General features: G+C 36.0%; 1 protein-coding gene across 1 annotated transcript in view; it reads left to right on the top strand.

Moving 5' to 3' along the window:
- CDH8 (cadherin 8) overlaps positions 1–26,116 on the top strand; it is a 134,858-nt gene that overhangs the window by 52,936 nt on the left and 55,806 nt on the right. The window contains exons 3-6 of the mRNA XM_075101338.1: positions 2,993–3,112; positions 16,002–16,169; positions 20,048–20,235; positions 23,000–23,253. Coding sequence (XP_074957439.1) covers positions 2,993–3,112; positions 16,002–16,169; positions 20,048–20,235; positions 23,000–23,253 — 730 coding nt within the window. The remainder of the gene's footprint in view (positions 1–2,992; positions 3,113–16,001; positions 16,170–20,047; positions 20,236–22,999; positions 23,254–26,116) is intronic.

Below are 26,116 nucleotides of genomic sequence, written 5' to 3'. Positions count from 1 at the left end.
GTGAATGGCAGGGCATGCCCTGCTGGGGTGGTGGGGCTATAGTCTGAATTCTGCCAGAGGCGAGGTACAGCTTGGCTAAGAGATTGCCTTCTGTAGGAACAACAAAATAGAGAACTTGTTACTGGTGTATGAGTTACAGAAGGTGAGCCAACAAAACTTAAATATGTGAGACAATTCTAATAGCTGCATCTTTTCATGCTTTGTAACTACAGTGGGCAAGCTACAAAGGGTCCTTTTGTCCCTCTGTTCCTGCAGCATCCAAACTCAAGCTTCCTGCATACTTCCTTGTCATTGTCTCCAATTTCATTTATTTTCTGTAGCCTATGCTACGGCCTCTGAGTGTGGCCCACGGTTGCTTCCGTTACTGTTTTTTTTCTCCTGTATGTGAAGGAGGTTATTCAGGATATCATCTATAGGCTGAGGCTGCTGTACTTGCTCAAAGGCTGAGGATTACATTTGGGTCACCTATCCCCTTTATCATTTTCACTCAAAGCTACCAAATATTGTCTTAGTGTCCGAGTATATGGCAAAATTTGTAATTGGTCAGACAACAGATTTCCAATGTTAATTCCTTACAAACCAATCATCAAGTTGAGGATAAAGTCCATTTCTCATGCCCAGTGGCAGGTTAAAGATTATTATATTAAAGGTTAGGTCATCATTAAAGGTAACATCATCTTTCAACATCAAAACCAGTTAAGCTTCAAAACATAAACAGTTTATAAGAACAGGTTCAGCAAGCATCTGTCAAAGATAGATGCAACATAATATTAATCAGAATTGTGTTTCTTTTCCATGTGGTGCACATCAGCTGCAGGCCACGTGGATTCTTCTGGACCCTGCTGAGCAATAGGAGAGATGCTGGTGGGGCACTTTCCTGGCAGATGGGGCCATGGTAGAGCTTGCCTGACAACCAGCTGATCTGCTTCCCTTCCTTGGTGTTCTCCCCCTATAAGAATGGATAAATTTACACCAGTAGCCAAAATAATGACCAGTAAAAGCACTGCATTTTTTTTCTAGTGTATTTCTGCAACCTGCATTCCCTTCCAGGGAATTATCCTATTATTCCCACAGAGCAAACCTGCCACAACTTCAGGCACTGCAGAGCTTCCACTCCATAAGTGAGGTCTTATCCATCCCTCTAGACACTCCTAAATCCTGCTACCCCCAAACCTTGCCCTGATGTTTGAAGCATCCAGGTTGGAAAGTGTGAAATGGAAGCTATTGGGTGATATGCAAATTCTCTCTAAATATGCAAACGTTCCTCTAAATAATTTGCATGTACGGTAACACACAAAACTGCCCAGAGCAATAGCTATAGTAATGTGCCACACAGAAATAAAAAGAGCACAATGCAAGGACACGCCCAAGGGATCTCCTCTCCCTTTAGTTTACTCTTCCTGTCCTGAAGTGACATGTACTTTGGATTCAGCGGCACACAAACTGTGAGAAGGAAGAAGAGGCTATTTTTATTGGCATATATGGAAAAGGAGGGTATTTTGGTGGGTGCTATAATTTGTTTCCATTCATAACATGGGAAACATAGTTCAGCCCTGTTGTTGTTTAACCCCAGCCAGCAACTAAGCCCCACGCAGCCGCTCGCTCACTGCTCCCCGCTGAGATGGGGGAGAGAATCAGAAGAGTAAAAGTGAAAAACTAGTGGGCTGAAATAAAGACAGTTTAAGAGGAAAAGCAAAAGCCGTGCACACAAGCAAAGCAAATCAAGGAATCCATTCACTCCTTCCCATGGGCAGGCAGGTGCTCAGCCATCCCCAGGAAAGCAGGGCTCCATCACATCTAAGAGTTACTTGGAAAGACAAATGCCGTCACTCCAAATGTCCCCTCCCTTCCATCCTTCTTCCCCCAGCTTTATATGCTGAGCCTGACGCCATGTGGTGTGGGATGTCCTTGTGGTCAGTTGGGGTCAGCTGTCCCAGCTGTGTCCCCTCCCAACCCCTTGTGCACCCCCAGCTACTCGCTGGTGGGGTGGGGTGAGGGGCAGAAAAGGCCTTGACTCTGTGTAAGCCCTGCTCAGCAGCAACTAAAACATCCCTGTATTATCGACACTGTTTCCAGCACAAATCCAAAACCCAGCCCCATACCAGCTACTGTGAAGAAAATTAACTCTACCCCAGCCAAAACCAGCACAAGCCCTTAACTTCTCTCCTACTCTTGCTTTCTCTCCCTCTGTAGATGCTGTCTTATTGTTAGCCTTATTAACGTCATTGTTATATTTTTAAGTAATCAAAAAAAAGTCGTCTCTGCAGCAAGCTCAATGTAACCAACTGAATTTCATTTGATTTTGATTCTTATAGAAATGGCAAGTGCTATGTTGCCTAAGAAATAAAAAGGGCAATTTCCTGAATTTTTTATTCTACTTTTTTTGGTCAGAGCATGGAATTTGTAACTCTGGCTAGACAATACCCCCGTCAGTGGCAGAGACTCATTTCATAGACAGTAGATGTTGTCCTAACTCTGTCACTGTGGCCACATCAAACCATTATTATGGCTGCAAGCCAAGAGAAGAAAAAAGCATCCTTTTTATTATTGCTTCTTTATGCGGTGTCTGTAACTTGGCAAGGTTCTTTCAAATGTGGTTTTGCAAATCTTAAATGCAACATATTATATTGTATTATTAACCTTGTATTTCATATCCCTTTGATATGGTTCCTTTGCAAATGCTTGAAGTCTACACAGATCTATCAGGTAGCTTTAAATGTATTCTACAAAGAAACCTTAAATAATACAGCTGCTAAAAAGGTTTTTCTTTTACCCAGAAATTCAGCCTGCTGGCATGTATCATCTTGAAGGAAAATGTTTTGTTTGTGTTCCACAAGTAATGTTCTAAGTTGTTACTGATGTTTTTTCTTCTTTTATTGTTGTCATACAACTCAGAAGGAAATTAGGTTTTGTTTAAAATTATTTTTTGAACAAGTTATGCAAATTTCTAGGAGGAGTGTAAACATTAATTGTCTATATTCTTTTTACTTAGGCACCTTTGTTACTAAAGTAACAGCTACAGATGCAGATGATCCAGTTTATGGAAATAGTGCCAAGCTGGTTTATAGCATTTTGGAAGGACAGCCTTACTTTTCTATTGAGCCACATACAGGTAGGTGAATCCTTGGGTTATATTTATTTAATTTATATTTTATATATATTTATATATATAATTATATAATTTATATAATTGACCATGCATCTTATGTATTTCAAGTCATATATTTAAACAGGGAGAGTAAGTAGATGTCTGTCAGTATTACCGAGTTGTAACACGTCTCGCTTGTATTCCATCAGTGTCTGATCATGTGAAAAGACAAAGAAAAATCTGTATTAATGATAGTGTGAGTAATGGCGATGCTAATATTACAGAGTTACTGAAGCGAAACGGAAGGTAGTGGAAGTGCCATGTGACTTATAAGTGATTAGGGATTGAAAGACACAGGAATTTAATGAGCATAATGTAATTTTCAATATAAGACTATAGTATTTCCAGTTAAAGTATAGTTTAGCTTGGGAATTTTAGTGAATATATTGTATGTTTTCATTAAATTTTTTTTTTCTTGATCGGATAGATCGGGGGAAAAAGAACATGATACTGAGTGTCGGTATGAAGTTTTATTAATATGCATTTAGGATGACTTTATTTCTCTGTGGTTTTAAGGTCTTGAAAGTCATCTGAAAGAAGTGTCAATAAATCTGTTCCCTCTTGTTTGCTGTACATATGTTGTACTTAGAGCAAATTCATTTAGTTATGTCTGAGAAGTGTTTTTTTAAGTGATTTGATATTATTCCTTATATTCTTTCACCTCACAGCAGAAGCTGATTTTAATCACTGTGAGTCAAGCAGCTGTGATCTCCTAAGGAGCAGAAAACTGTTAACATATTTTAAAACATACAAAAAACCACCTGAATTTATATGAACATAAAGGAGTAAAGCAGGATAAAAAATTCTTGTCCTCATGCAGATTAACAAAAATATGAAGTAAACACTAGGAGAAATTATTAAAGGATGCTTTTGATAGATCAAGTGTCCTGAGTTTTCTCACCAACATTAAACAGAGTACTCCTAGACTCAAAAGTCTGGAAGTTCTTTAACTCTTTCTGGTGAGATTGCATAGGAAAAATTATTTCCCTTTCCTAGAAATACCCTAACTTGCAGGGACTTTAGGTAAATAGGTTGACAAGTATTAATGGATTAATTCATTAAAATGTTTTCTTCTGGATGAAGTACAGCTATCCTAAATGTGAAAACAATCTCTGGAATGTGTTTCAGTATTTTATTTTATGCTGCATGTAAAATAGAGTTTTACAAAGAGTTACTCTAGCACAGCACAATGGAAAAATAGTAGCTTGTTTCAAAAATAAGATGTCAAGAGAGTGTTATTAATGAAGCTTCTTAGTTCATGCTGGCTGATTTGTCACAAGTCATGTGGAAATATAACCCTGAACAGATCCCTGACCATCCAGCATCAAAATATATTATTTGGTTTTCTTTAATATTTCATATTATTGCATGCAGTAATGACATGAGTTAGTTGTCTTAATTAGAGGGGGATTTGCTGTAGGCTCTTTCTCAGTTTCTACTAGGAAAAGTTAATGCTTTAGCATGGGAACGCATCAGCTTTCACAGAGGAGCTGAGAAGTGTATTCTCCACCTACATAGAAGATTTTTCACTTCTTTTATATAAAATAGCCTGAAAGAAAATATTCTAAATGTTAAAAATTGTTTAATTTTACTCAGGTTTATTATTTGTATTGCATTAAAAACTTATGCTTAATCCAATGAAGTAACTATTCATCACCTAGGAAAGTGATTTCCATTATCATGAAAGCCAGAGAAAACTCCAAAGCTTTTTGGTGAACCTGAAAATCATGATTTTTCTCCTGTTTCACTAGCATTAAATTTCCCCTCCTACCTTCATTTCCAGTTATAAATATTCCTTTGAGTAGCAGCTCAGTTACCATGAAAATGACATGTTAGTTTCTAAATGGAATTTAATCCTAAAGAATTCAACTGTGGCTTCACCACACTCCCTGAGTAAGTGGCTTCGTATTATGGAGCTGCTTCTGAATGAATAAGCGGTTTCAGATTCCCCATTTTTCTAGATCTATGGAGGACATCAATTATGTTCTTCTCTAAACCATTGCAACTGAATGAGTTTATGTACTGAGGTCATCCTCTCTTTCTTTGCCGTCTTTATTTAATGGCCTTAATCTGTACTGTAACTACCATACTACTCTTACAGCTACCCACCAAACAGTTTGTTAAATCTGGCGAGTATGCAGTTGTTTCTCTGATACTAGCTGGACCTATCCATTGCTTGTAATGTTTTAAAATCTGCAAAATTTGTTCTTGTGTCTGAGAGGTGTCTTCACTCACTTAGAGAAATCTTAGCCATACTAAATGTCAAATTGTGTAGAGCCCTCCAGCATACACTTGTTTAGAATATGTAAATAATAAATATACATAAAAGTCTAGTCATTAAGCTAACCAGATGCAGGTAGTCATGTAGAAACTGCAGCTGCATATTATACAGGGTGAAAAAGATTGCTCTAAAACCCAGCAGCCTTGTAGTTGTGGTTCTTCTGAAGAGACATACTGATTTCAGAAAATGTAAGGAACTATGCAGATTTTCTTGGTAATACCAGAATTCTGGAAAGAAGGGTATGATGTTTATTACATACCAGAGAGAGTTTTATGGGTTGTTACATGTGGTCTCAAAATGTCAATAGTGTTATGCTAAGATAGCTACAATTTTGCCGTAGCTTGTGGCGCTGTATATTTCACCTTTTAGAGTAAGTGGTGCATAAAACATGCACATTAGTGTAGCAGCTATATAATTTGGACAGTAGTGCTGTTACCATGGTCAGACAGAGTGGAAGGTGCATTTTAACAAAAAGAAAATGTCCAAAGCAAATAGAAAGTATGTAGATATTTGATTGTTTCTTTATATTTATCCAACCTTAGCAATGTGAACCATCACAACTAATACTTCTTTCCTCTTAGTAACTAGGCCAGGAAGACACATTATCTTACACATTTGTAGGTAGTACTCAGGAACCTCAGTGAAAGTTTTCATGTGGGAAGATGTTTGGATATTATTGTGACAGTGTACAAATGAAAGCAGAACAGCCAGATGTACCAGTGTCTTATCCAAACAAATCAAACCTGAAGGTGATCCTCCCAGTATGGTAGATACTTTATGGTTTGGGATTTTTTTGGGCAGGGGGCGATGGGGATGTGTGTATAGCTATATTTTCTCTGCAGTTACATTTCATTAATGCCCCTGCTAAGCTGAAAGCCTTTCCAATTTGTTTGAAACAGAATTATGTCAGAACACAGATACTGTGTCTAGAATTGTCTTCCCCAAAATGGAATAACTGTTTTAAGAAATGGAGTATGTTGAAGTGATCTACTTCAGAATGTAAAAATTTTCTGTCATTCATGGGACTGCATCAAATATTATCGAAAATATAGCTACTTAGAGCTGATCTATTTACTATTTTTCTATATGACTAGCCTTTTATTAGCTTTGTTTACTAGAAATTAAGACTTTATTGGATAATATACATTTATATTTATGAGATATATATCTTTCTAGATATATATATGTATATAAATCTCATTAAGAAATAAGATTTAGATCTGTGCAGCTACCAGCACCAGGGCAGCCATAGGTAGGCTGTACTGCCTATAATTTTTTTCATTTCTTGTCTTAGATAAAGATTGACTGACCTTGCTGCTTTGTTTTAATGGTACACTGAGAGCTGACCATCAGGAACAATCCCAATCATTCCTCCTGATTCTTCTACCTTCTGTAGTACCCTGAACAAAAAAAAAGATGCAAAGGTGTAGGGTATGGCTTCATGCCTATGGTAGAAATGGATGCTGTGCCTGAGGGTAAACCTGAGGAAAGTAGCGGCTTACTCTTCTGCTTTTTTGTTCCTACTACCTTGACATTAATTAGGTGTAGTCCTTGTTTGAATCACACTCTTGGTTGAAACTCTGAAAGTACTCTCAACCTTCTGGTTGCAGCATTTCTATAATGCTGGGTGCACAGAAATAAGTACTAATAAGTGACCTATAAAACAATAATTTTCCATTACCTTAGATTAAAAATGCATATACTTCTGCAGTTCTAGTTTGCAAATTCTTCTGTATGAGTTATAGACACATGAAAGAAAGTAATTCAGAAGTTATTTTTCATTCAGTGCTCTGAATATGGCTTAGGGTAAATGCTTTTTTGATGGCTTATTCTGAATATTTTTTGTTTTTCATAGGTGAATTTTAATATGACCACTGGTTTATTAGATAAGAGTAAACATAAATAATAAATTACAGAGATACATATTCAGATTTTCTACAAGAGGCTAAACCTACAATTTGATGACATCAGATTAGTACTGAAACTCATGGTGGACTAAAATATATTCCATAAATCATTATCACTACATCTGACTAACTGATGTCTGGTTTCCTGACTAGTGTGTATTATTTATAAAGGTATAAAAGTTGTATGTATTATCTCATAATCCAAATAATGACAATCAAAATGCTGGGGAAGAAGGTTCCTTAAGACTGCTAAAAGTAGCTAAAGTATACTTCTCACTTTTAAGCTGTTCCAAGGATATTAAATCGTGACTGTCAGCTTTAAAATAAGATTATCATAATGGAACATAATATGAAGTGACACTGTGTTCTACAATATAGGAATGGTAGAGAAAATACATTTTCAACTGTGTCTGACTTATTTACATTTCACATGAACTTAAATAATGTCACTCCTACACATACCTGAAATTCAGTTACATGAACAAGGCGAATTACGCCAAACGCCCTACTGCACTGGAAAACACCTTGTATTATTCAAGCATAAACCCTCACTGTATATGAAAAGGAATAGATCTTAAACACTCCCATCTTGGATATGTTCATTTGGTACAAACCCAAAGTTCAAGTTAGTAAAACTGAGATGAATAGAAGAGTCAGGAGACCTAGAAAACTGAAGATTCTCCTAATAGAATGTGGATTTTTTTTGGAGAGTGAATAATTTTTTTTTTTCTATACCTAGCTTTAACTTCCAGGTGAAAGTGCACATGCTTCAATCAACAGAGCTTTTAATGATACAGTATATGGCCATAGTGTTGAACCCTGTGGTTCTGACATCAGAACATGAGTGAGTAGGCCTAGGAGGAATGAAAACTGCATTCAGGAGAAGTCAGGTTGGAAACTTTTATTTTGATTTGTAGTCTTTATTATCTTACTCCATCTAGACCTTGAAATACAGTCCAGCAGAATAAAACCAAACAGGGTAGTGAGAGGATAAACAGCAGCAACTTTTGAGTTACAGGCATTTTTGCGAAGTTACAGACTATTTCTTCTATCTGGTTGTTAATGTCCAATGTTTATTAGTAATGGTGCATATCAATGATAGCACAAGCTGCCCTCAGAATATTGCATGTAGTACTGATAAGACCCATCATCATAAAAAATACTACTGAAATACTGAAGAAAGTTCAAAGCAAGGTAGCTAAGGTGAGAAGAATATTATTTGTAATAAAAGATTTCTTGAACTTAATTTGTATAAACTGGATAAGAGGTGATTAAGGGAGGATATGAAATCACTGCACAAATATTTGAGAGGTGTTAATAAAAGAGAGGCATGGGGACTGTTTCTGTAATTACTAATGATAAAATGACAAGGTAGCATTTTCAAACTAGACAGATGGGAAAACAGTTTTGATACAGGAAGTAATCTGCAACTGTAAGGGGAAAGTAATGAGCTGCTAGGAACAGAGCTAACTTGTGTTCAACAGAGCCTTTCTAAATAGTTCAGTTTCTAAATAGTTTAGATTTAAACCCTCATGTGATTAGTGTAGAGAAAGAACTTGCTTGACATTAGTCAGAGTCTGGATTGAACTGCTGCTTTCTAGCTCACTTTATTAAATCATAAAATCATAGAATCATTAAGGTTGGAAAGGACCTTTAAGATCATCTAGTCCAACTGTCTACCCAACACCACCATGTCTCCTAAACAATGTCCCGAAGACCACTGTTGCTGGGATAGCCTTGCCAATTACTACAGATTTAGTTAAAGTTAACTAATTTTTTAACTGAAATAACTTTAAGAGGCATGAACTGGGATCAGTAGATGGTTTTCTGTCTTAGTAAGTGAGGTGTAGGAACTCATTTCCTAGAGGAGAAGGCAATTGTGTGGAGCAGCATACAGAAAGTAGGTCCATGCAGCCCAGATAGCAACATTCCCAAGTTAGCAGAATTGGCTCCAGCACATGCAAGGACTTCTGGAGTTTATACTTGGTTGCTTCTGTTACAGCACCTTTAGCTCTGTCTGAGCTGATGGCATTTGATGCACTTAGGCGCAATGCTGAAAATGGCGTATATTTTCAAACTAGTATAAGCCTTTTCTTGCTACTGTGTACTATGTATACTGTGCAACCTTAGGAGTTGCTTTAAGGTGTTTGTACAGAGATTCTTTGGTGATTCTGAGAGTTGTCTTGGTGACAGCCCATTAGAAGAGAGAGTTGTACTGAAAAACCACTAGTGCAGCAGACCCGGGGATCAGTCCTATAGTTCTTGCTTTTTACTTGGAAGTATGAAGTGCAACTATTATGGATAAGGTATGTAGGATTGGGTCCTTCAGTAGCAGCAAGAGCTGTCTTGTTTGATTAATAAAGTATAAAATCACTGCTAAGACATTTGAAAGCAGTTAGGATGGTCTATAGTTGGTAAAGATGAGTGTCTTAAGATCAAGCAAGGTTGGCGTTTGAAAAAAGGTGGTTTATGCTTCTAGAGTTTATCTAAATAATAGTAGCAACAAAAATCCTGATGCCACACATTTCTTGTATTTCAGAGCAATACCTCTATCATTTTAGAAAGCTAGTGAGATAGGTAGGACTTAACCATTTTCCTCATACTGAGTAGGAAAACAGGGGCTACATAATTAAATAATGTTGTTCTTCAAGAGACTGAATTAGAGAGCGGAATTTGAACTACACAGCTAGATTTGGAAAGCATCTGAAAAAGAATCCAAAGCTACTTTCTGCAAAGTGTCTACTACAACTATAGGTATTAGAGGATCATTAGAAATAAAATCCTAAGGAAGCAAGGTCATAAATGCAGTGCAGAATATTTATTGCATTCATTCTCAGTTGGTGAGAGGGTGATCCTTTCACTATGCCAGTAAAACTGGCTCCCAGAGAAAAGGGAATGGCTGATAAGTAGAGAGAAGATGTTTACCCACACTAAAAAACCCAGATACAAGATCATCTGAATTAAAAAGGCATCATTATCACAGGTGTTACCCAGTCATATCCCATTTGATATTCTTGAAGCAGAATACATATAGTGAAGGGTAGGTAGTGTTAATTTACACACAATGGAAAACTTGTGAGGTCTACTTCAGAATGAAAGCAAGATCAGAAAACGCAAAAATGGTGGTGATATGAGAAAGAAGATACAGTAGATAGTAGGTTACACAAGAAAAGAGAATTAATAAAATGATATTCAACCTTGATGATGCTGTTTAACAGAAAGGCAGGTGGTTCCATCTTCCCCAAGCAATTTTCAAAAATAAGCACGGTAATAAGATATGTACATGTACACTGTTAGCTTCTCTCTTATAAATGCTAAAATGGCACAGCATCACTCATGTAAAAGGGTATAACATAGTATTCAATTAATTACTTAGTTTTTGTTTTTAGTGTGGCTAATATCTTTGATTTGAAAAATATCTACATCTGAATGTAGGTCAGACAACTCCTGTAATTGATCATTTTCCTAGAAAGTTAGCCAACTTTGCTAGGGACTACACATATTTTTCATGACTTGCTAAAATAAAAATTCAAAGGCATTAGAACTAAGGAAGAAATGATAATATTTTATTATAATTTTTATTAAAATGATTATGATTTGTATGAGGGTAAATTGACTTAAAAATAGTGGATTGGTATGCCTGCATCACATCATCAAAGTACTAGAATCTTTTTAATTTTTAAGAAAGTTGCGATCTATTCATTTTTCTAGGAATTATGGTTTGGGTCTTCCACAGACCTCCAAGTGAACTTTTTTATGGACTGCTAAAACATCACTGAAGTCAGTGTGCTTCATGGATTCAAAAAATACACCTCAGGGCTCTCTGAAGAAATTGCAAGACTGATTTTTCAGGAGTTTGGGTCCTAAATGACTGTTATATTTAATAAGAATCTCCACCAAGATTTTAGCACGGAAGGAAGATCAAAGCAATTACTTAGCTCTTCCAAAATGAAGAAGGGAAAGTTCCAAAGTATGCAAGTTGAAATAGCAGGAAGTCTTCATCAAAATGTGTGAGATGAATGAGATGCTTGAGAAAGGCTTCTCAGGGCCAGATTCCAATTTTGCATAGTGCTTGCTTGGTTTTGTTCCATGTTCTCAATTACTATTACGTATAGTTTTCTAGTGTTACCATAAAGAGTTCCTTACAAAAATGGAAAGTTAAAAGTGAAAAACAGATCCTAATTTCTATTGTTTCTTTTGGTTCTCTTCTTTCTCTTCATCAGCTATAGCCTCTGACACATTGCTTCTTTTCCCCTGATCTTTTTCAGTGTGAGACAGTGTATTCTTCCAAATAGGTTTTTGAAAGTAGTCCACAGGGGTGCATTTTAACCGATTCAAGTCGTGAGGCAGATTGTGCAAATTGCTCAGTGTGTGCATTTAGGACCACTGTAAAAGTAAATCCCATTCTGCAGCTGTTTTATTTGCTATTGAGCAGTGTGACACCAATAGCTGTTCAGGAAAACCAACTCAGCCAAAAAAAAGAAGGTACTTCCAATATTGGGGGTGTTTTCATTCTTTGGAGAAATAGATTACTTCTTTATTTCTTTACCTTCCAACCACTTCCTGATGTTTCGAGCTTTAGTCAGAGCATCCATAGCCAAATTATGATGCATGTATCTGTTCAGTGGTTGTACTACATGCCCATTGAATGTTCTCACAGGACTAAGGTTTGTGAAATATTTTAGAGTACCTAGAGATAAAGCTGTATCTTAGACAATATGGAGGGAGGGGACCTCAAACAAGAATGCAGTGAGCACCCTTGCCCCAAAAAAGGACCAGGTTTATCCCTTCTCATTCTTGACAGATGTTTGTCTGATAGGTTCTTAAAAACTTTCAGTAATTGAAATACTACAAATTCTACAGGCAGCCTCCTCTGTCTGTGCTTACCTTCTATGTCAGAAAGTGCTCCCCTAATGTTTAACTGAAATCTCTTTTACTGCAATTTAAAACCATTTTGTGGTTTTTATTTTAGACCTATCATTCCTTCTCTTGTCCCCAGTGGAAAAGGAGAGTAGCTCCCAGTAGTTTTTACATATTTGGCTGTAAAGTCTTTCCTTATACTTCCCTAACTATATAAATAATTTATTTTTTTTTCAAAACTGGACTCACAGTTCCAGCTACAGTCTTACCAGTATGAGTGAAGGATTATTCCACAGTTCTTCCACATAACATACTAACTAATATACTAGGAAATGTTTGAGCATTTTTATCGGCAAAACGCTGTTGACTCATATTCAGCTCGTTTTGACTCTACATTCTCTTCTGTCTTGTGAGTCATCTGCTCTATTGTAATTGTGAAGTTAATTGTTCCACCCACACAAAATACTTTATACTTGCCAAACTGAGTTGCATCCTGCTTTTTTAGACTATCAGATTTATCAAAATTATTTTGAACTCTAATCCTGTTCTTCCGGTACTTCCAATGACTCCCAACTTTGTGTCATCTGAAAGGCTTGAGAAGTTCTTCCTGTCTTCCATCATTCAGGAAATATTGAATGATGCTAGAAGCAGAACAAACCCTACGAACCACTTCATCCATCTATCCACTTTGACAGTAAGCCATTGATAACTCTTCTGAATACAGTCTTCTAACAAGCGTCTACCTGCCTTACATTAGTTTACGGTAATTCTCATCCCTCACTTTTAAACTACTCTCCTGGTTGGCACATATAATTTTCATCCATCATAGCATGCTGAAAGTGATTATGGTTTTATTCTCGATTTGTTTCTGGGGTGAATTGAGATAGAGAAGGTTGAGTGCTCAATGAGTTAATGTTCTGTGTGCTGTATGTGTATTAGTATTTGGTGAGACTGAGCTGTTTTCTAAAAATAGATTATAAATTTCAGTACTTCCTGTGAGCCCAGGCTGAGAACTGGTGAATAAAGTAAAAGAACAAATAAATATCCTTTAAGTTCTGTATGCATAACTCTCTTAGTTTGTCTTTGTCTTGATCATGTTACTTAGGTGAGGATGGAGCCTTTTTGTGTTTATGAATTTGGCTCATAAGGGATACTGAAACCTCTCTTTTGCTGACTTACATTCTATAGATTCTGAATATAGAAATACTGGTGGTAGCAATCAGCCTGTGTAATTTGGATATATTTGATGTTTAAACTTCCAGCTCCTCTTCTAGAAATTAAAACAGTAAGATTCTTTTTAACTTTTTGTTGTGTTTGGAGTTGAAACTTGACTTTATCTTTGACTCAGCTTCTGGCAAATGATTTATGGGCTGAGACAGCAGGTAGAAGTATGTATACAACTATTGAAATAACAGGTTGTGTTAGTATCTTTCTACAGGAGAAAAAGCAAATTTTTATGTCTTCAAAGTCAGAAACTGTAATTTAGGCACTTTTTAAGGTATTTAATCTTCGTGATATTTTTCAAACCATAGACAAGGGCTGGACTGTTCCATACATTAAGAGACAAATTAAAATACATGTCTAGCAAAAATCATCACTTTATTGAAATAATTAACTTGTCTCAGAGGAAACGGCAGAATACAAAACATGGCATCTTGTACGAGTCATCGGTAGGCTAGACTTAACTATGTAAATTATGTTAAAAAAAACAAACAAACAAGGGAAACTACCTAAAAAATAATAATGGAGGAAAAGCTGTAGTAGGCTTAATACAAAACCCATTGAAATAAGGTTTCACTGATCTTTGGATCACCTCTATTAGTGAAAAAAATTAATGTGGACCAAATTCTGATACCCTAAGCCTGTATTATCATCCTTTTTTATAAGTAATCTCATTTATAACAATAGAATTTTTCAAAGAATGCATCATTATTATTCCTAAATAGTAAACTGATTGGTCCAAGCCAGTCACAACTGTCAAATGCTTGTAGAAATAAATATCATTTACTCTCCTACCCCAGGCTGCTATGGAGGAAATGGCCCTACTCTTTTACTGAATGTATTTTGCACCTATCACATCTGATAAATGTTTATTATTATCTTCTGAGTTTTACTGTTCCCCCATTTTCATTAAAAAAATTTAACAGAAGCATATCCTTCAGTGTTTTGCAGAATAACTTATGTCCCCTTCTATAAATGGTACAGCATAGTTAAATTACATGAATGTTGTACTTCAAGGCTGCTTCATTGGTTTTACAAGCTTTGGATTACGTTGTATTTGCCAGGGTCCCGAGTACAACCTCCTTCAAGGAGTTTAGCTGGTTAAGTTTAGCAGTGTAGCTGGATGCGTCCAAGGTCAGCTCCATTGCTGATATGAGCTGTTGTGAATAGTGCTTCATGCAGGGGCTGCCCCTCCCTTTCCTTGGGAGCTGCTTTTAGGCTGAGGCTTACTGCTGGCTGCCGGCTGTGCTACGTCTGCACCTGGTCTCATATTTTCTCAGTTCTGGCCCAGATCCAGACCCTCCAGCTGGGTTTCCTGGCCTAGCCTCATACCTGCCTTGTTGCTGTGGTCTCGCTGGGTGATTATCAGACTGCAGCTCAGCCTGGCCACTGTCTCTGGATCTGAGTGGGACCCTGACTTGCCCCTCTGCAGTCTGGCTCCTTGTTGGTCAGGTCACTGCTCCTGCCTGCCTTGTTTCCACACTCCGCTCCTGGCTCACCTTTAACTGCAGCACGGCTGGCCTTGCTGCACCTAACTCCACTTACCACATGTTGGAATGCAAAATCACTGATTACATATTGAGTTACTTGGGAACAAGAGATTACTCTGGCTTGGCAGTTGTGGACATAGATAGAAGTTTCATTTTCATCCAGAATTAGGTTTATAAAATATGTAAGACAACAGCCCGAAATATTTTATGGAAATAATTTACAGAAGTGTAGGTTACAGGACTGCTATTATGTTATGTTTGGTAGTTTATGTAGGAAGCATACTGCTTCAGTCTAATTGCCTTACACCGCCTTGCTCTTAGCTTGGTCCTGTACTCAGCCAAGAAAAGAACATCTGATCAGATTCTTAGTATTACAATATTAAAGATAAATAGATTCTGAAATTTGCTAAAATGCATCTCTATAAATGATAAAGACTAGAAACATTTCTTTATTCACCATAAATACATGAACAGATAATCTTGGCATTTCAGGCAGAGTGCCATTTCTAAGAAGCTTATTTAATAGAAGCGATCCCACGTGGAAGAAAAAGAGCTATGTGAAGTCTCCACAGCTATGCTAATCCCAATAGAGAAATCAAAACTAACAGATTCGCAATAAGTATTGATTGACATCTAAAAACTCCTTACAATACTTAACAAAGAACTGGGGGGAAAAAATCCAGTGTTTACAGAATACCTTTACTATGTGGTTGCCTTCTGTTTGTGAATTCTGTAGGGAAACGATGGATTTCTGTGGGAAGTAGACAGAAACTTATAAGTTTATCAGGAAAAAAATGTAAGAATTAGTATGTATCACAGGTATGGTTAATTCTTGGGGTTTGGACCACAATTTCATTGCATTATTAATTAAATCAAGGTAGGTGACCTCTAATATACTTTTTTGAAAATCTCAAGTTCTTCTTTATCCTTCGTACTAAGAAGTAACTCAACCAGACTTTTAGCAGTTCAATTTTTATACCAATTTTGTACCAATATTTACATATATATTTTGGGTATATTTACATATACCCAAAACTGAATACTGCAAAACTGAATTTGGGTCTGTACCTGACTTTTTTCCCCCATTATTGTAGCTATAATTAAAACAGCTCTTCCCAACATGGACAGAGAAGCCAAAGAAGAATACTTTGTGGTCATCCAAGCAAAGGACATGGGAGGACATATGGGTGGACTCTCTGGAACTACAACAGTGACAATTACACTCACTGATGTTAACGACAATCCTCCTAAGTTTGCACAGAGTAAGTGCCATTATGTGTATGGGTTGCCCTATATAAGAAAGTAATATGATGCTTTTGGTTTTTTTTTTCTAATCAAGTTCTTTTGTTATCATCGTATTGCCTGGGTTTGTAATGTAATTTAAAAATATGTAGCTGCTACTAGAGAGAGTTTAATAGTCCTCTGCCTGATTAAGAGCTTAGGAAAGAGGGAATTACGTCCACAACAGTGTATGCAGCTCTCTGCCTTCCTTGTTACCCCTCTTATACCCACACAAAAGGGCTTGGGGATGTTTTTAATTTATTTTTTGCTTTCAGTGCTGTTGTTTCTAACTGCTAGTTTTAGTTGCTGTTATTTGTGCTTCCATCTCATGCAGACAAGTGACACCATCAGTAAAAGACGTATCTAACTGATGAAAGAAATGAATGTTTGACTAATTAGGTAATAGCGAAGAAAACAAGGAAAATAAGTCAGAGTCTAGATAATTGTTGATCTTTAATTCAAAATCCATATTTACTACTGTGGTTCCAATGGATATCTTGCTGGGCTAGGTTAAAATGATTTGGCATCCTGCTGAGATTCTCTACAAGCTTTGTAGTCTATTTCAAAGATGAAGACGAAGAAAAGAAGAGGGAAGAGCATAGTGACTGGATCGATTTTATTTGGAGCAGGTGCAATCTAATCCACTATTAGAAACTTATCTTTTTATCCAGCCTGTTCTGAAAAACTGAAATTGTAAGGTATTAAGGGTCTGTTTTGGGGTTGGAGAATGTTCACATCTAGACTTTGTATCATTTTTACTTTATTGGAAGCCTGTTTTTCTAACAAGGTACTTACGCACCCAGTGTAAAATTAATTCTTTTTCACGTATGTATGACTTGAAGTCCACTTTTGCCCTGTTCTGAAGATGCGAAGAGTGAAATGGGGTTGTCCTAGTACTCAGCGTGTGATAAATACTCTCCTGTAGTCTAGAAAATGCACATACAGATAAAGAGAGAGAAAACATATAAAATAAATAAGCAGAGGTAAAAGCTTGTTGGCAAAATATGTATATTACCTCATCTTAGTGGCTTTTAACAGACAAACACTCTGCACAATAAAAACTTTTCTCTCATTATAAAATAAGAAATGCATATATTTTTTACTTCATATCACAGTGCATTGCTTGCACTTGTGTAGTAGTGCTTTCCAACACACGATGACAATTTCCTTAATAATGTACACATCTATAGAGGAGACTCCTGGCTGAACTGTATCACCAGAATGCAGGGGGACATTTCTTTTATACCTGCAATGTACTGTAGCTCTAATTCTGTGATTATGGATCTACTTCTGCCAGCTTACCTGGCTTTTATATTTGTATCAGCACTTTCTGTCTCAAAATGCCTTTGCCTGCCAGTAAGGAAAAAGGTGATCAGAAAATCAGCAGCACAACTGGTGCTAATTGGTACATTGCCTGGAGGTTTCAGCAGGAAGCACAGGAGTGAACACATACGGAGATGAAACTCTATTTTCCCTGTGCAGTTTACTCATATTTGTTCTCCTGTAGTTTGATACAGTGGCACGTTGGGTAGCATAAGGGAGACTGCATCACAGATCCCTGAAAAATATTTTCTATATGGAAAATGTAGATGAGTTTTCCTTCAAGAAAGAGGGAGTTGCTGTCTTTGAAGTTGTTATAGCTAGTGCATTCCACTGCAGAATTCAAGCTATCATCTAGCAAGAACCACCCTGTTATGACACTGACCATTATGCAACTTCATTAGAAAAAAACTTGCCTGAACTATACCTTTGCATTGTGTATATATTGCGTTTAATGAGTATGAGCCATAGTAAATATTGTACCTGGATGTTGTTATGAATTCTGCCTTTCAAAACTAAGTATTCATAGCATGCTGCCTAGCATTACAGATTAGTCATGACTCTGGCCTTAGACAAGAGCTGATCAAGTCTTTACCTTTTTTTTTAACACCATTGAAGCCGTTTACATTTGCCTGGAAAGGAAAATAAGAAAGGATCAGACTTACAATAGAGCCTAACCAGAATGAAATAGAAATTCATAAGGTGTAATACACGCTGCTTTCACAATAAATTGTAATGAACTCAGAAAGCAGTGTGTTTTAACAGTTTATTGTTTCCAGGCAGGACAGAAATGTATATTTATGGTTTCGTTTCAAAGAGTATTAGCCTCCTGGGTTTTAGAAATGAAAAAGATGAACTTTCACTACTTCTGTGATCTCTTTGAAATAATTTTAGAGGCATTTTATAAGTCACAGAAGTTTTTAACCTAGCAGTTTACCATAGGATTGTACTGAGAAAAACTGTCGACTGCTGTGAAAACCAAGGGTTTTCAAAGACGTGTAATGTGAATTTTTGGTCAGCTCTGCACTATGACATCCTGACGGGACAATTCATAATTCTTGAGAGTAATTTGTGTAAAAGTCAGCTGCATTATAATAAATTTTTCTTACAATATTTTGGAAAGTATCTTAATAAATCTGAGAGAAAAATACCAACTTAAAAATGCAATCAACTGTGTCTGGAGATTCAAACCACAAAGTGTGGACAGCAGTATAAATTATGAACACATAATTTAGTCTCCTGAGGCACTAGATTGCTTTGGCTGCTCATTGTTTGTGAGCCATTATGAATATTCTTGAGGAATCTTGATGATCTCCAAATTATCTCTAATAATTTAGCCTAGAAACATTAAGGAAAAAAAATATTTCACTTTGGGATAGACTGTGTCGATAGCTAATATATGTATTTGTGAATTCCTCCCAGATTCCTTCCTACTTTCAGCTGTTGCTACTGCAGTCAGCCTACAAACAGTTAAGGCAACAACTCCAGAACATTTTGTTTTTAGAAAACTACTAGCTGCACATAACAGTAAAAACTGCACGTTGTCTTAGAACAACTGTGAGAACAGAAACGAGCAAGTCCAGCACCCTTTGCCAAAAACTATTTCAATGGTTTAATCTGCTAACCTTGAATTCCTTTTGACTATTTTAACTACTAAGTAGCACTGCAGTTGATTAGATCATGTATGAACCGTAGCTTCAGTAAGTGTAAATTATCAAGGGGTAAAAAACCAGGCACTCCATACAGATTTTTTTTATGTAAAGCATGCGTCTTGTTTTTCAGAGTACTGTTAAGAATTGGGAGATATAGTAGTAAAACGCGTATTTTGAGTTTTCTCTTAATAAAATGCTTACCTAAAACAATATATTACAAGTTCTTAGGTCAAAAGGTTTGAATCAAGTATTTTAAAAAAATCAAAATGCTGACAATTTGAATAGCACTTTCTAATGGATTTTAGTCTAACCCTACAACCAAATAGTAAATACAGGATGATTGCTATGAAAAGTTATTGTTTCCTTTAAAACATAGCTTTTGGGAGTTTCTTGAATATTTCTTAATTAGTTTCTTGCCACAAAAGGGAGGTGGAGGGGGTTAATCAAGCAAAACCAAATCAAATTAAAAGGGTCAAAGCAGTAAAGATCTGAAATTGTAAATCTTTAAAATATTAGACCAGCTTTCTGCAGAGTAAAAGCCAAAGTTTCATAGCTGAATTTTAACTACACGTCTGTAGATAAAACAGTAAGCTCAACAGTGTCTGCTCTGCAGTAGAGAACGTTGCATGCTTTCAGTGTTGAAAGTACCTTAATATTTATGTTTGCCAACGCTAAGCATCCCTGCAAGGAACATTCACATACAGTAAACTGCATATTCCTACAGAAGGAACACGTTTTGCTGCTTTCAGTAAATAATTTGTGTAAATGTGGATTTTATCAGTTGCACATCTCAAAGAGTTTGCATTGGGGAAGTATAAACAGATGAAGAGCACACAAGAGATACTGGAATCAGGTGTAATGTTTAGTCTTTTCCTCTTGTTCATAAGGTCTGTATCACTTCTCAGTAATGGAAGACGTTCCTCTTGGTGAACCAATAGGAAGGGTGAAAGCAAATGACCTGGATATTGGAGAAAATGCTAAATCATCCTATGATATTATTGAAGGAGATGGAATGGATGTATTTGAAATTACCACAGATGCCCAAACTCAGGACGGCATTATTAGAGTGAGAAAGGTAAATGATATCTCTGTTAAAAAAAAAAAAATGTTTATTGTACATAGAACTACCCAGCCAGCCAGTACTCTGTAGGAAGATGCTGGGCTTCCAGGTTTGGTGTTTTTTTTCTGTCTATGGATGAGGTGTCAAGCCAGTGACGTGATAAAAAGGGATGTATTAGCCATGTCCCTCAAAATTGCCAGTTAGGTGACGACTGGGAAGACATCCATGGAAGTATTTTTAGTGCTGGAATGTGTTAATCTTGTTTGGATTTCCACATGGTCGTATCATACAGGTTTTGCTTCCTTGGTTCCAAAGAAGAAAGGATTAGAATCTGCTTTGTTGGTGGTGTCAAATTCCATAAAATCTTGGCTACGTATTCATCTAATACCTTTTCTCTATTATTTGATTTGCTGTAGAGATGGTCAAATACTGTTCAGAGAAAAAAAAAGTCACTGTGTATTATTTAAATCACCTGATGTGTGAGAGGCTTAGTCTTCCGCCTTTTCTCAGGCTGAACTCTCTTTGTGCAATGAATAGTGATTTCAGTGAACCTTATCAAGGAGGTCAGTACTGTTTCACATGAGAAGTGCCAAATTCGGGCCCTAAGGAAGGCTACAGCTCTGTTAGCTTTTCTATGCTTGTACAGTCTTGATGTGTGCAAGATGAGGTATGTGCATGAACACAACAGAAGGACCACCCAATTATATACAGAAGTATGGGGAGAGACAGCATATCTAGAACAAAACTTGGCTAGTAAAGTCAATGAAACATTAATGGTATATTTAGTTTTCATTATTTTCTGGGGAAGGAGAGCAGAGCTGATTCTCATGCTGTGTTCTGCAAAAGGATATGAGTGTAACTTAAAACACTGGTGTAGAGGATTTTAAATATGTTGCACAGCATTCTAAATGAATCTTTGGTTTGTTTTTTTTTAAAAAACACCAAACCAAAACAAAAAAAAACCCCATGACATTCCAGTGAAAAAAGAAGAATCTAATGAGTGCAGGTAATTAATATTCAACTTGTACCTGTAATTAAAGAGATCAGGCAGAGTTCCTGTCAAAAGTTTATATTTTCTGTTTCTCAGTGAGTAGGTCACCACTGTAGATGTATAATAAAATTATGTATATTTATCTAAATTTAGACCTGTTTTCCTAAAGGGAAAATTATGATATACAACCCCAATCTTCCTTACTGTTATTTATTGTATGCTGTGGCCTCTTTTGTAAACTAAGGCAATTAGCCTTTTGCCCCAGATCCCTTGGCTTTATTTCACAACTGAGTTTCTAACATAATGTTGTTTCATATATTCATTTTGACAGCAATAATAACTTTGGTTCTACTACAGTAGATGATGTATGGAGGGTACTGTTCACCAACAGGTTTCCTCCAGCATAAATTCATGGGTTTTAGACAATGCAGAGTAAATTTTCAATACGATATTCTGATTAAGCATGACTAGATGTATTGGGGTGCTGTCATTTCTGTAAAGCATATGAAAAGCGTTTGAAAAAATTATATAGGAGCTATGATTGGCAAATTGTGAATATGCTGATTTATAAATCACCATTCATAATTACAAAAGCTTTCTAATTTAAGAGCTGCTAAAGAAGTAAGGTTTTCTCGTGTTTACTAGAATTTGTGAGAAAGAGCAAATCCCAGTAGAGCTTGATTCATACCTGAAAAAAATCAACAAAATTTGAAAGTATACATATTGAAGGCTTTGACAGACTTCCTGAAGGTCCCTGTTTGTGCTCTTGCTGGTATTTGCATTGCAGATTCAGAGTTTCTATGTCCTTTTCTTTTTATCCCTGGGACATTGTAATGCAAATCTTAATATCTTTCCAATGCTTGGCAATTTGCATCTTTGAAATTTGAATCATTGTGAGACACAAGAGAATTATATAGTGAATATACTGATGTGCTTCAAGACACAAACTTGAATCTCCTATAATGAAAAATTCTAATATTCAGAAGTGTCACAGATTTGGTGTTTATTTGGTATTTCATTCCTTTAAATCCCCTGTGTTTTTATCTTTTATGTTTTAATATGGAACCGTAGAATAGTAAAAACAATGGTGACATGGCAGGTATATTGATAGAATAAAGTAATTGGTTTCCTGTCTCTCTCTCTGAAAAAAAAAAAAAAACATGATACAGAAATATGAATTGCTACAGTTTTAAGAAATTCCTGAGAGATGCCAACCTCATTTACCCCTATAAACAGAAATGCAGAGTTACGTGAAGTGCAATAATACTGACGTACTTTCTTATATGATTAACTCTACATTTTTCCACATAATGCCTCTTGTGTCCAACAAATAATAATTGCTAGTTCTTTGCATTTCTCACATTGTTCTGGAAGTAATAAAATATTCATTCTTTGTGGAGCTAGTATAATTTTTTTTCTTATCTCCAACTAACAAAGCACTGATTAAGTGCATGATTGGTATGCAAGTCATGTCATCACCAACAAATTTGTAGCATTTATCTGATATGTAATTGTAATGATATAATTCATGAGAGAGAATGTTTTGGTAAATTTCTTGTGAAAAGCAAGAAAACAAAGAGTCTTGTTTTCTCTGTGGCTGGTTAATAAACAGATATCAATATATGCCTAGAAAATTTGCAGGTTGGATTTCTGGGAGTGGGAAGTGATTGCATTAAGACTCACGGAATGTGCTTAAATGCACATAACTTTCATCCATCAGCATTATATTCATTTGTTCTTTCTCTGTGGCCATTAGTAAAAGACATTTATCTTTGTCATTCTTAACAGCCACTGGACTTTGAGACCAAAAAATCCTATACTCTGAAGGTAGAAGCAGCCAACGTTCATATTGATCCTCGCTTCATCAGTGGAGGACCATTCAAGGATACAGCAACAGTAAAAATTGTAGTAGAGGATGCTGATGAGCCACCAGTCTTTTCATCACCTACTTACCTACTAGAAGTGCATGAAAATGCTGCTATTAACTCTGTGATTGGTCAGGTCACTGCCCATGACCCTGATGTGTCTTCCAGTCCTATAAGGTAGTGCGGCTGTAAAGTTCTCTGAAAAAAACTACTGGCAGAATACTAAGTATATTTTCCCATCCATTGTATGACACAGTTCTCATGCCGTTTCTGTGAAAATACTTGTATAGAATTTGTTTTATGATGTTAGATTCATCAGTTCAGATCATTTTCAAATTCACAAAAATGCTCCTTGCCACAGGAGTAGTCTTATGAAACACTAGGAATGCAATGAAAATACGAAATAGGTTGGATGGGGTTGAATCATCAGTGTGGATCTCTACAGTTATTTTAAATAATCCACTAGTGTCTGTACTAATAATACTGAGTTTGTTCAATGCAGTTGTAAGGTTGTCAATACATATTTTGTATTCCTTTGGCTAAACCCATTCCTGGTTTAAAGAGAGGAAGTCAGAGATGATTATGTGCACATTACTTTTGCATCTTCAAATTACAATGTTTTCCCTTTTTGATCTAACTTTAACAAATTTTTTATTCCAGTTTCATCAGATCAGTCTTTTCTATCTCATTTTTATGAGCACACAACTTCCCCTTCCCCTTTGTATTATGGGAGTGTTCCCAAAACACGTTTTGCTATGTATAGTATTGCCTGCTAAAAGCATTATGAAAACAAACACCAAAATGTGAAATTGATAGTAAAGGTATATTTGGAGAGAGTTTATTTAATAATAATCAACACTGTACACTTAGGGTACAGGGAATTTAAGCTACGCAAGCAGTCTTCAGCATTGTGAGGATGATGCTAGTTGTTATAATCTATCGCTTAAGACCATTTTCTAATCATTGTCATTTACATCAGATTTGTCACAGAGCCAAACTTTAAATCTTTACTTAGAGAGCCTCCATGTTTCACATCATATCTTAGTATTTTCAGAATTGGAAATTCAGAATTTCCAACATGTTTGGATATATTACAACTGAAGAAGTTGGAGAGCATGTTGGAGTGTCTCATCCTTTCAAAACTAGCTAAACGTTGCATTAACCATCACAGATCTCTATACACATTAATTGATTAATTAATTTTCTACTGCAGTGCACAACCCAGACAGTGTTAATAGGCACCGAATTTATTTTCTTATCAGAGAACTCTCAGGATGATCAAGGATGGTAATCTGGTCATAGAAATAGGAAATAAATGAGGGTAGTTACCCAGGTTAGAAAAATGTTACGTAAACAGGAGAAAGGTAATATAGAACGCACACAGTTTGACCTATCACAATTTAAGCAGTGGCTCCATCCCTAATTTTATTACTCCTGTCCACTGGCATCTGTGAAAAGACAGGATCTTCAGAAAGGTGTGTGAAACTAGCCATGGTAGCAGCAATTTTATTCCCTTTATTTCAGCTCAATAGTAATTTCTCTTTCAATTTAATCTTAGTTACTTCCGTCTCCCCTGTTCTGCTGTGCTCTTGGCTTGGTCCTGTGCTCCTCTGCCTCTTGATCGTATCCCCTTTGTTCTTCATCTCAGCCTGGCTTCAACTCTGCTTCAGTTTTACCTTGGCTATTTTTCCAGTCTTGTTCTGTTTCCCTGGAATTCTTTTCTAGTCCTGCCCCAAACTCCTAATAAGTTAGACCAGCTACAAGCCTAAGGGTCTTAAAATTAAGCCTCTTTATTCTGTCCAAGCCCCCCAAATTGAACTAAAATATTTACTTCATTTCCATTTTTTCATCACTTAATAGGTAAAGATATTTTCAAAATTCTGAAAGCGAAAATATTTCTTACATGCAAACTGAATTAGAATCTTAATACTTATGAATTCATATAGAAACAATTGATATACATGAAAGAGAATTGGCCAAAATTCATAAATTTAAACAAAAAGGTAATTAATCAGTGTGACTTTTGTTGTCTTCAAAAAAAAATTATATGCAATACTTTATAAGATTTCATTTTTTTCTATGGTATTGGCTTGATAGTTAATTAAGGAATATACAGAGTTCAATTTTCTGTGCAGCTCTTTTTTTCTTGTATGCTCACCTGATTAATTTGGTTTTTTCTGGGATAGCTCTGGGAAGACCAAGTTCCTTTTCTTCCTTTTTTTTGCATGAAAAATATATTAAGGCAAAAAAAGAGAGATTTCAAGTTAGTAATTCTACTATTGTGGGAGCAAAAATATTCATCAGAGACAAGTAGGGAGCAAAAATGCAGTTACTTTCTTTCCAGTTTGGAACAAAATTGGAACATGACAGGTTCTAACAAATATACGTGGAAGCATTGTTTTGTTGGATTAGAATGTTTTGTTTTGATTGTGCATTTCAAGTGTTTATTCCGTCATTGTATCATGTATATATTCTGTGATATACTTTCAAAATTCTAAACGTAAGTTAAAAATTTGAAAAACAGAATTAAAACATTCCGTTCTAAAAATAATGGACTGGTTTAATATTGCCTGGCCATTTTTAAATGTATTTAAAAAAAACACAACCCAAACAAAGAAAATTTTAGGAGACAACAACCAGTTGCATTTCAAGGAAATTATATATTTCAATAGATATCTGTTCTATCAATATTTTGGTTAGACAGACCTTTTGTGCGCATTTGTTATAGAAACCCTAGAAACACAAACGAAAACATGAATCACCTTATGTGCTACCTGTACCACATCTGGTGCACATTAGTCTTATACACAAAGACTTGGTAAACTTGGAGTATTGCAGTACCATAAATGAAATAAAAATTCGATATCACTGAACATGGAAATAGTCTGATAATTGAGTCATGAGACAAAGAACTTAGAGAAATGTTTATAAAAAAGAGCCTGGAAAGAAACTTCTCCTATGGCTTTTTTTTTTTTTTTTTTTAAATTAACTTTATTTCTATTATTTCTATCCAATACAACAGTACTTTGTTTTTTAATGC

This window comes from Phalacrocorax aristotelis, chromosome 8, assembly GCF_949628215.1.
Source record: "Phalacrocorax aristotelis chromosome 8, bGulAri2.1, whole genome shotgun sequence".
NCBI classification, from domain to species: domain Eukaryota; kingdom Metazoa; phylum Chordata; class Aves; order Suliformes; family Phalacrocoracidae; genus Phalacrocorax; species Phalacrocorax aristotelis.
The sequence above is the reverse complement of the archived record's forward strand: the minus strand, read 5'-3'. Positions and strand labels throughout refer to the sequence as shown.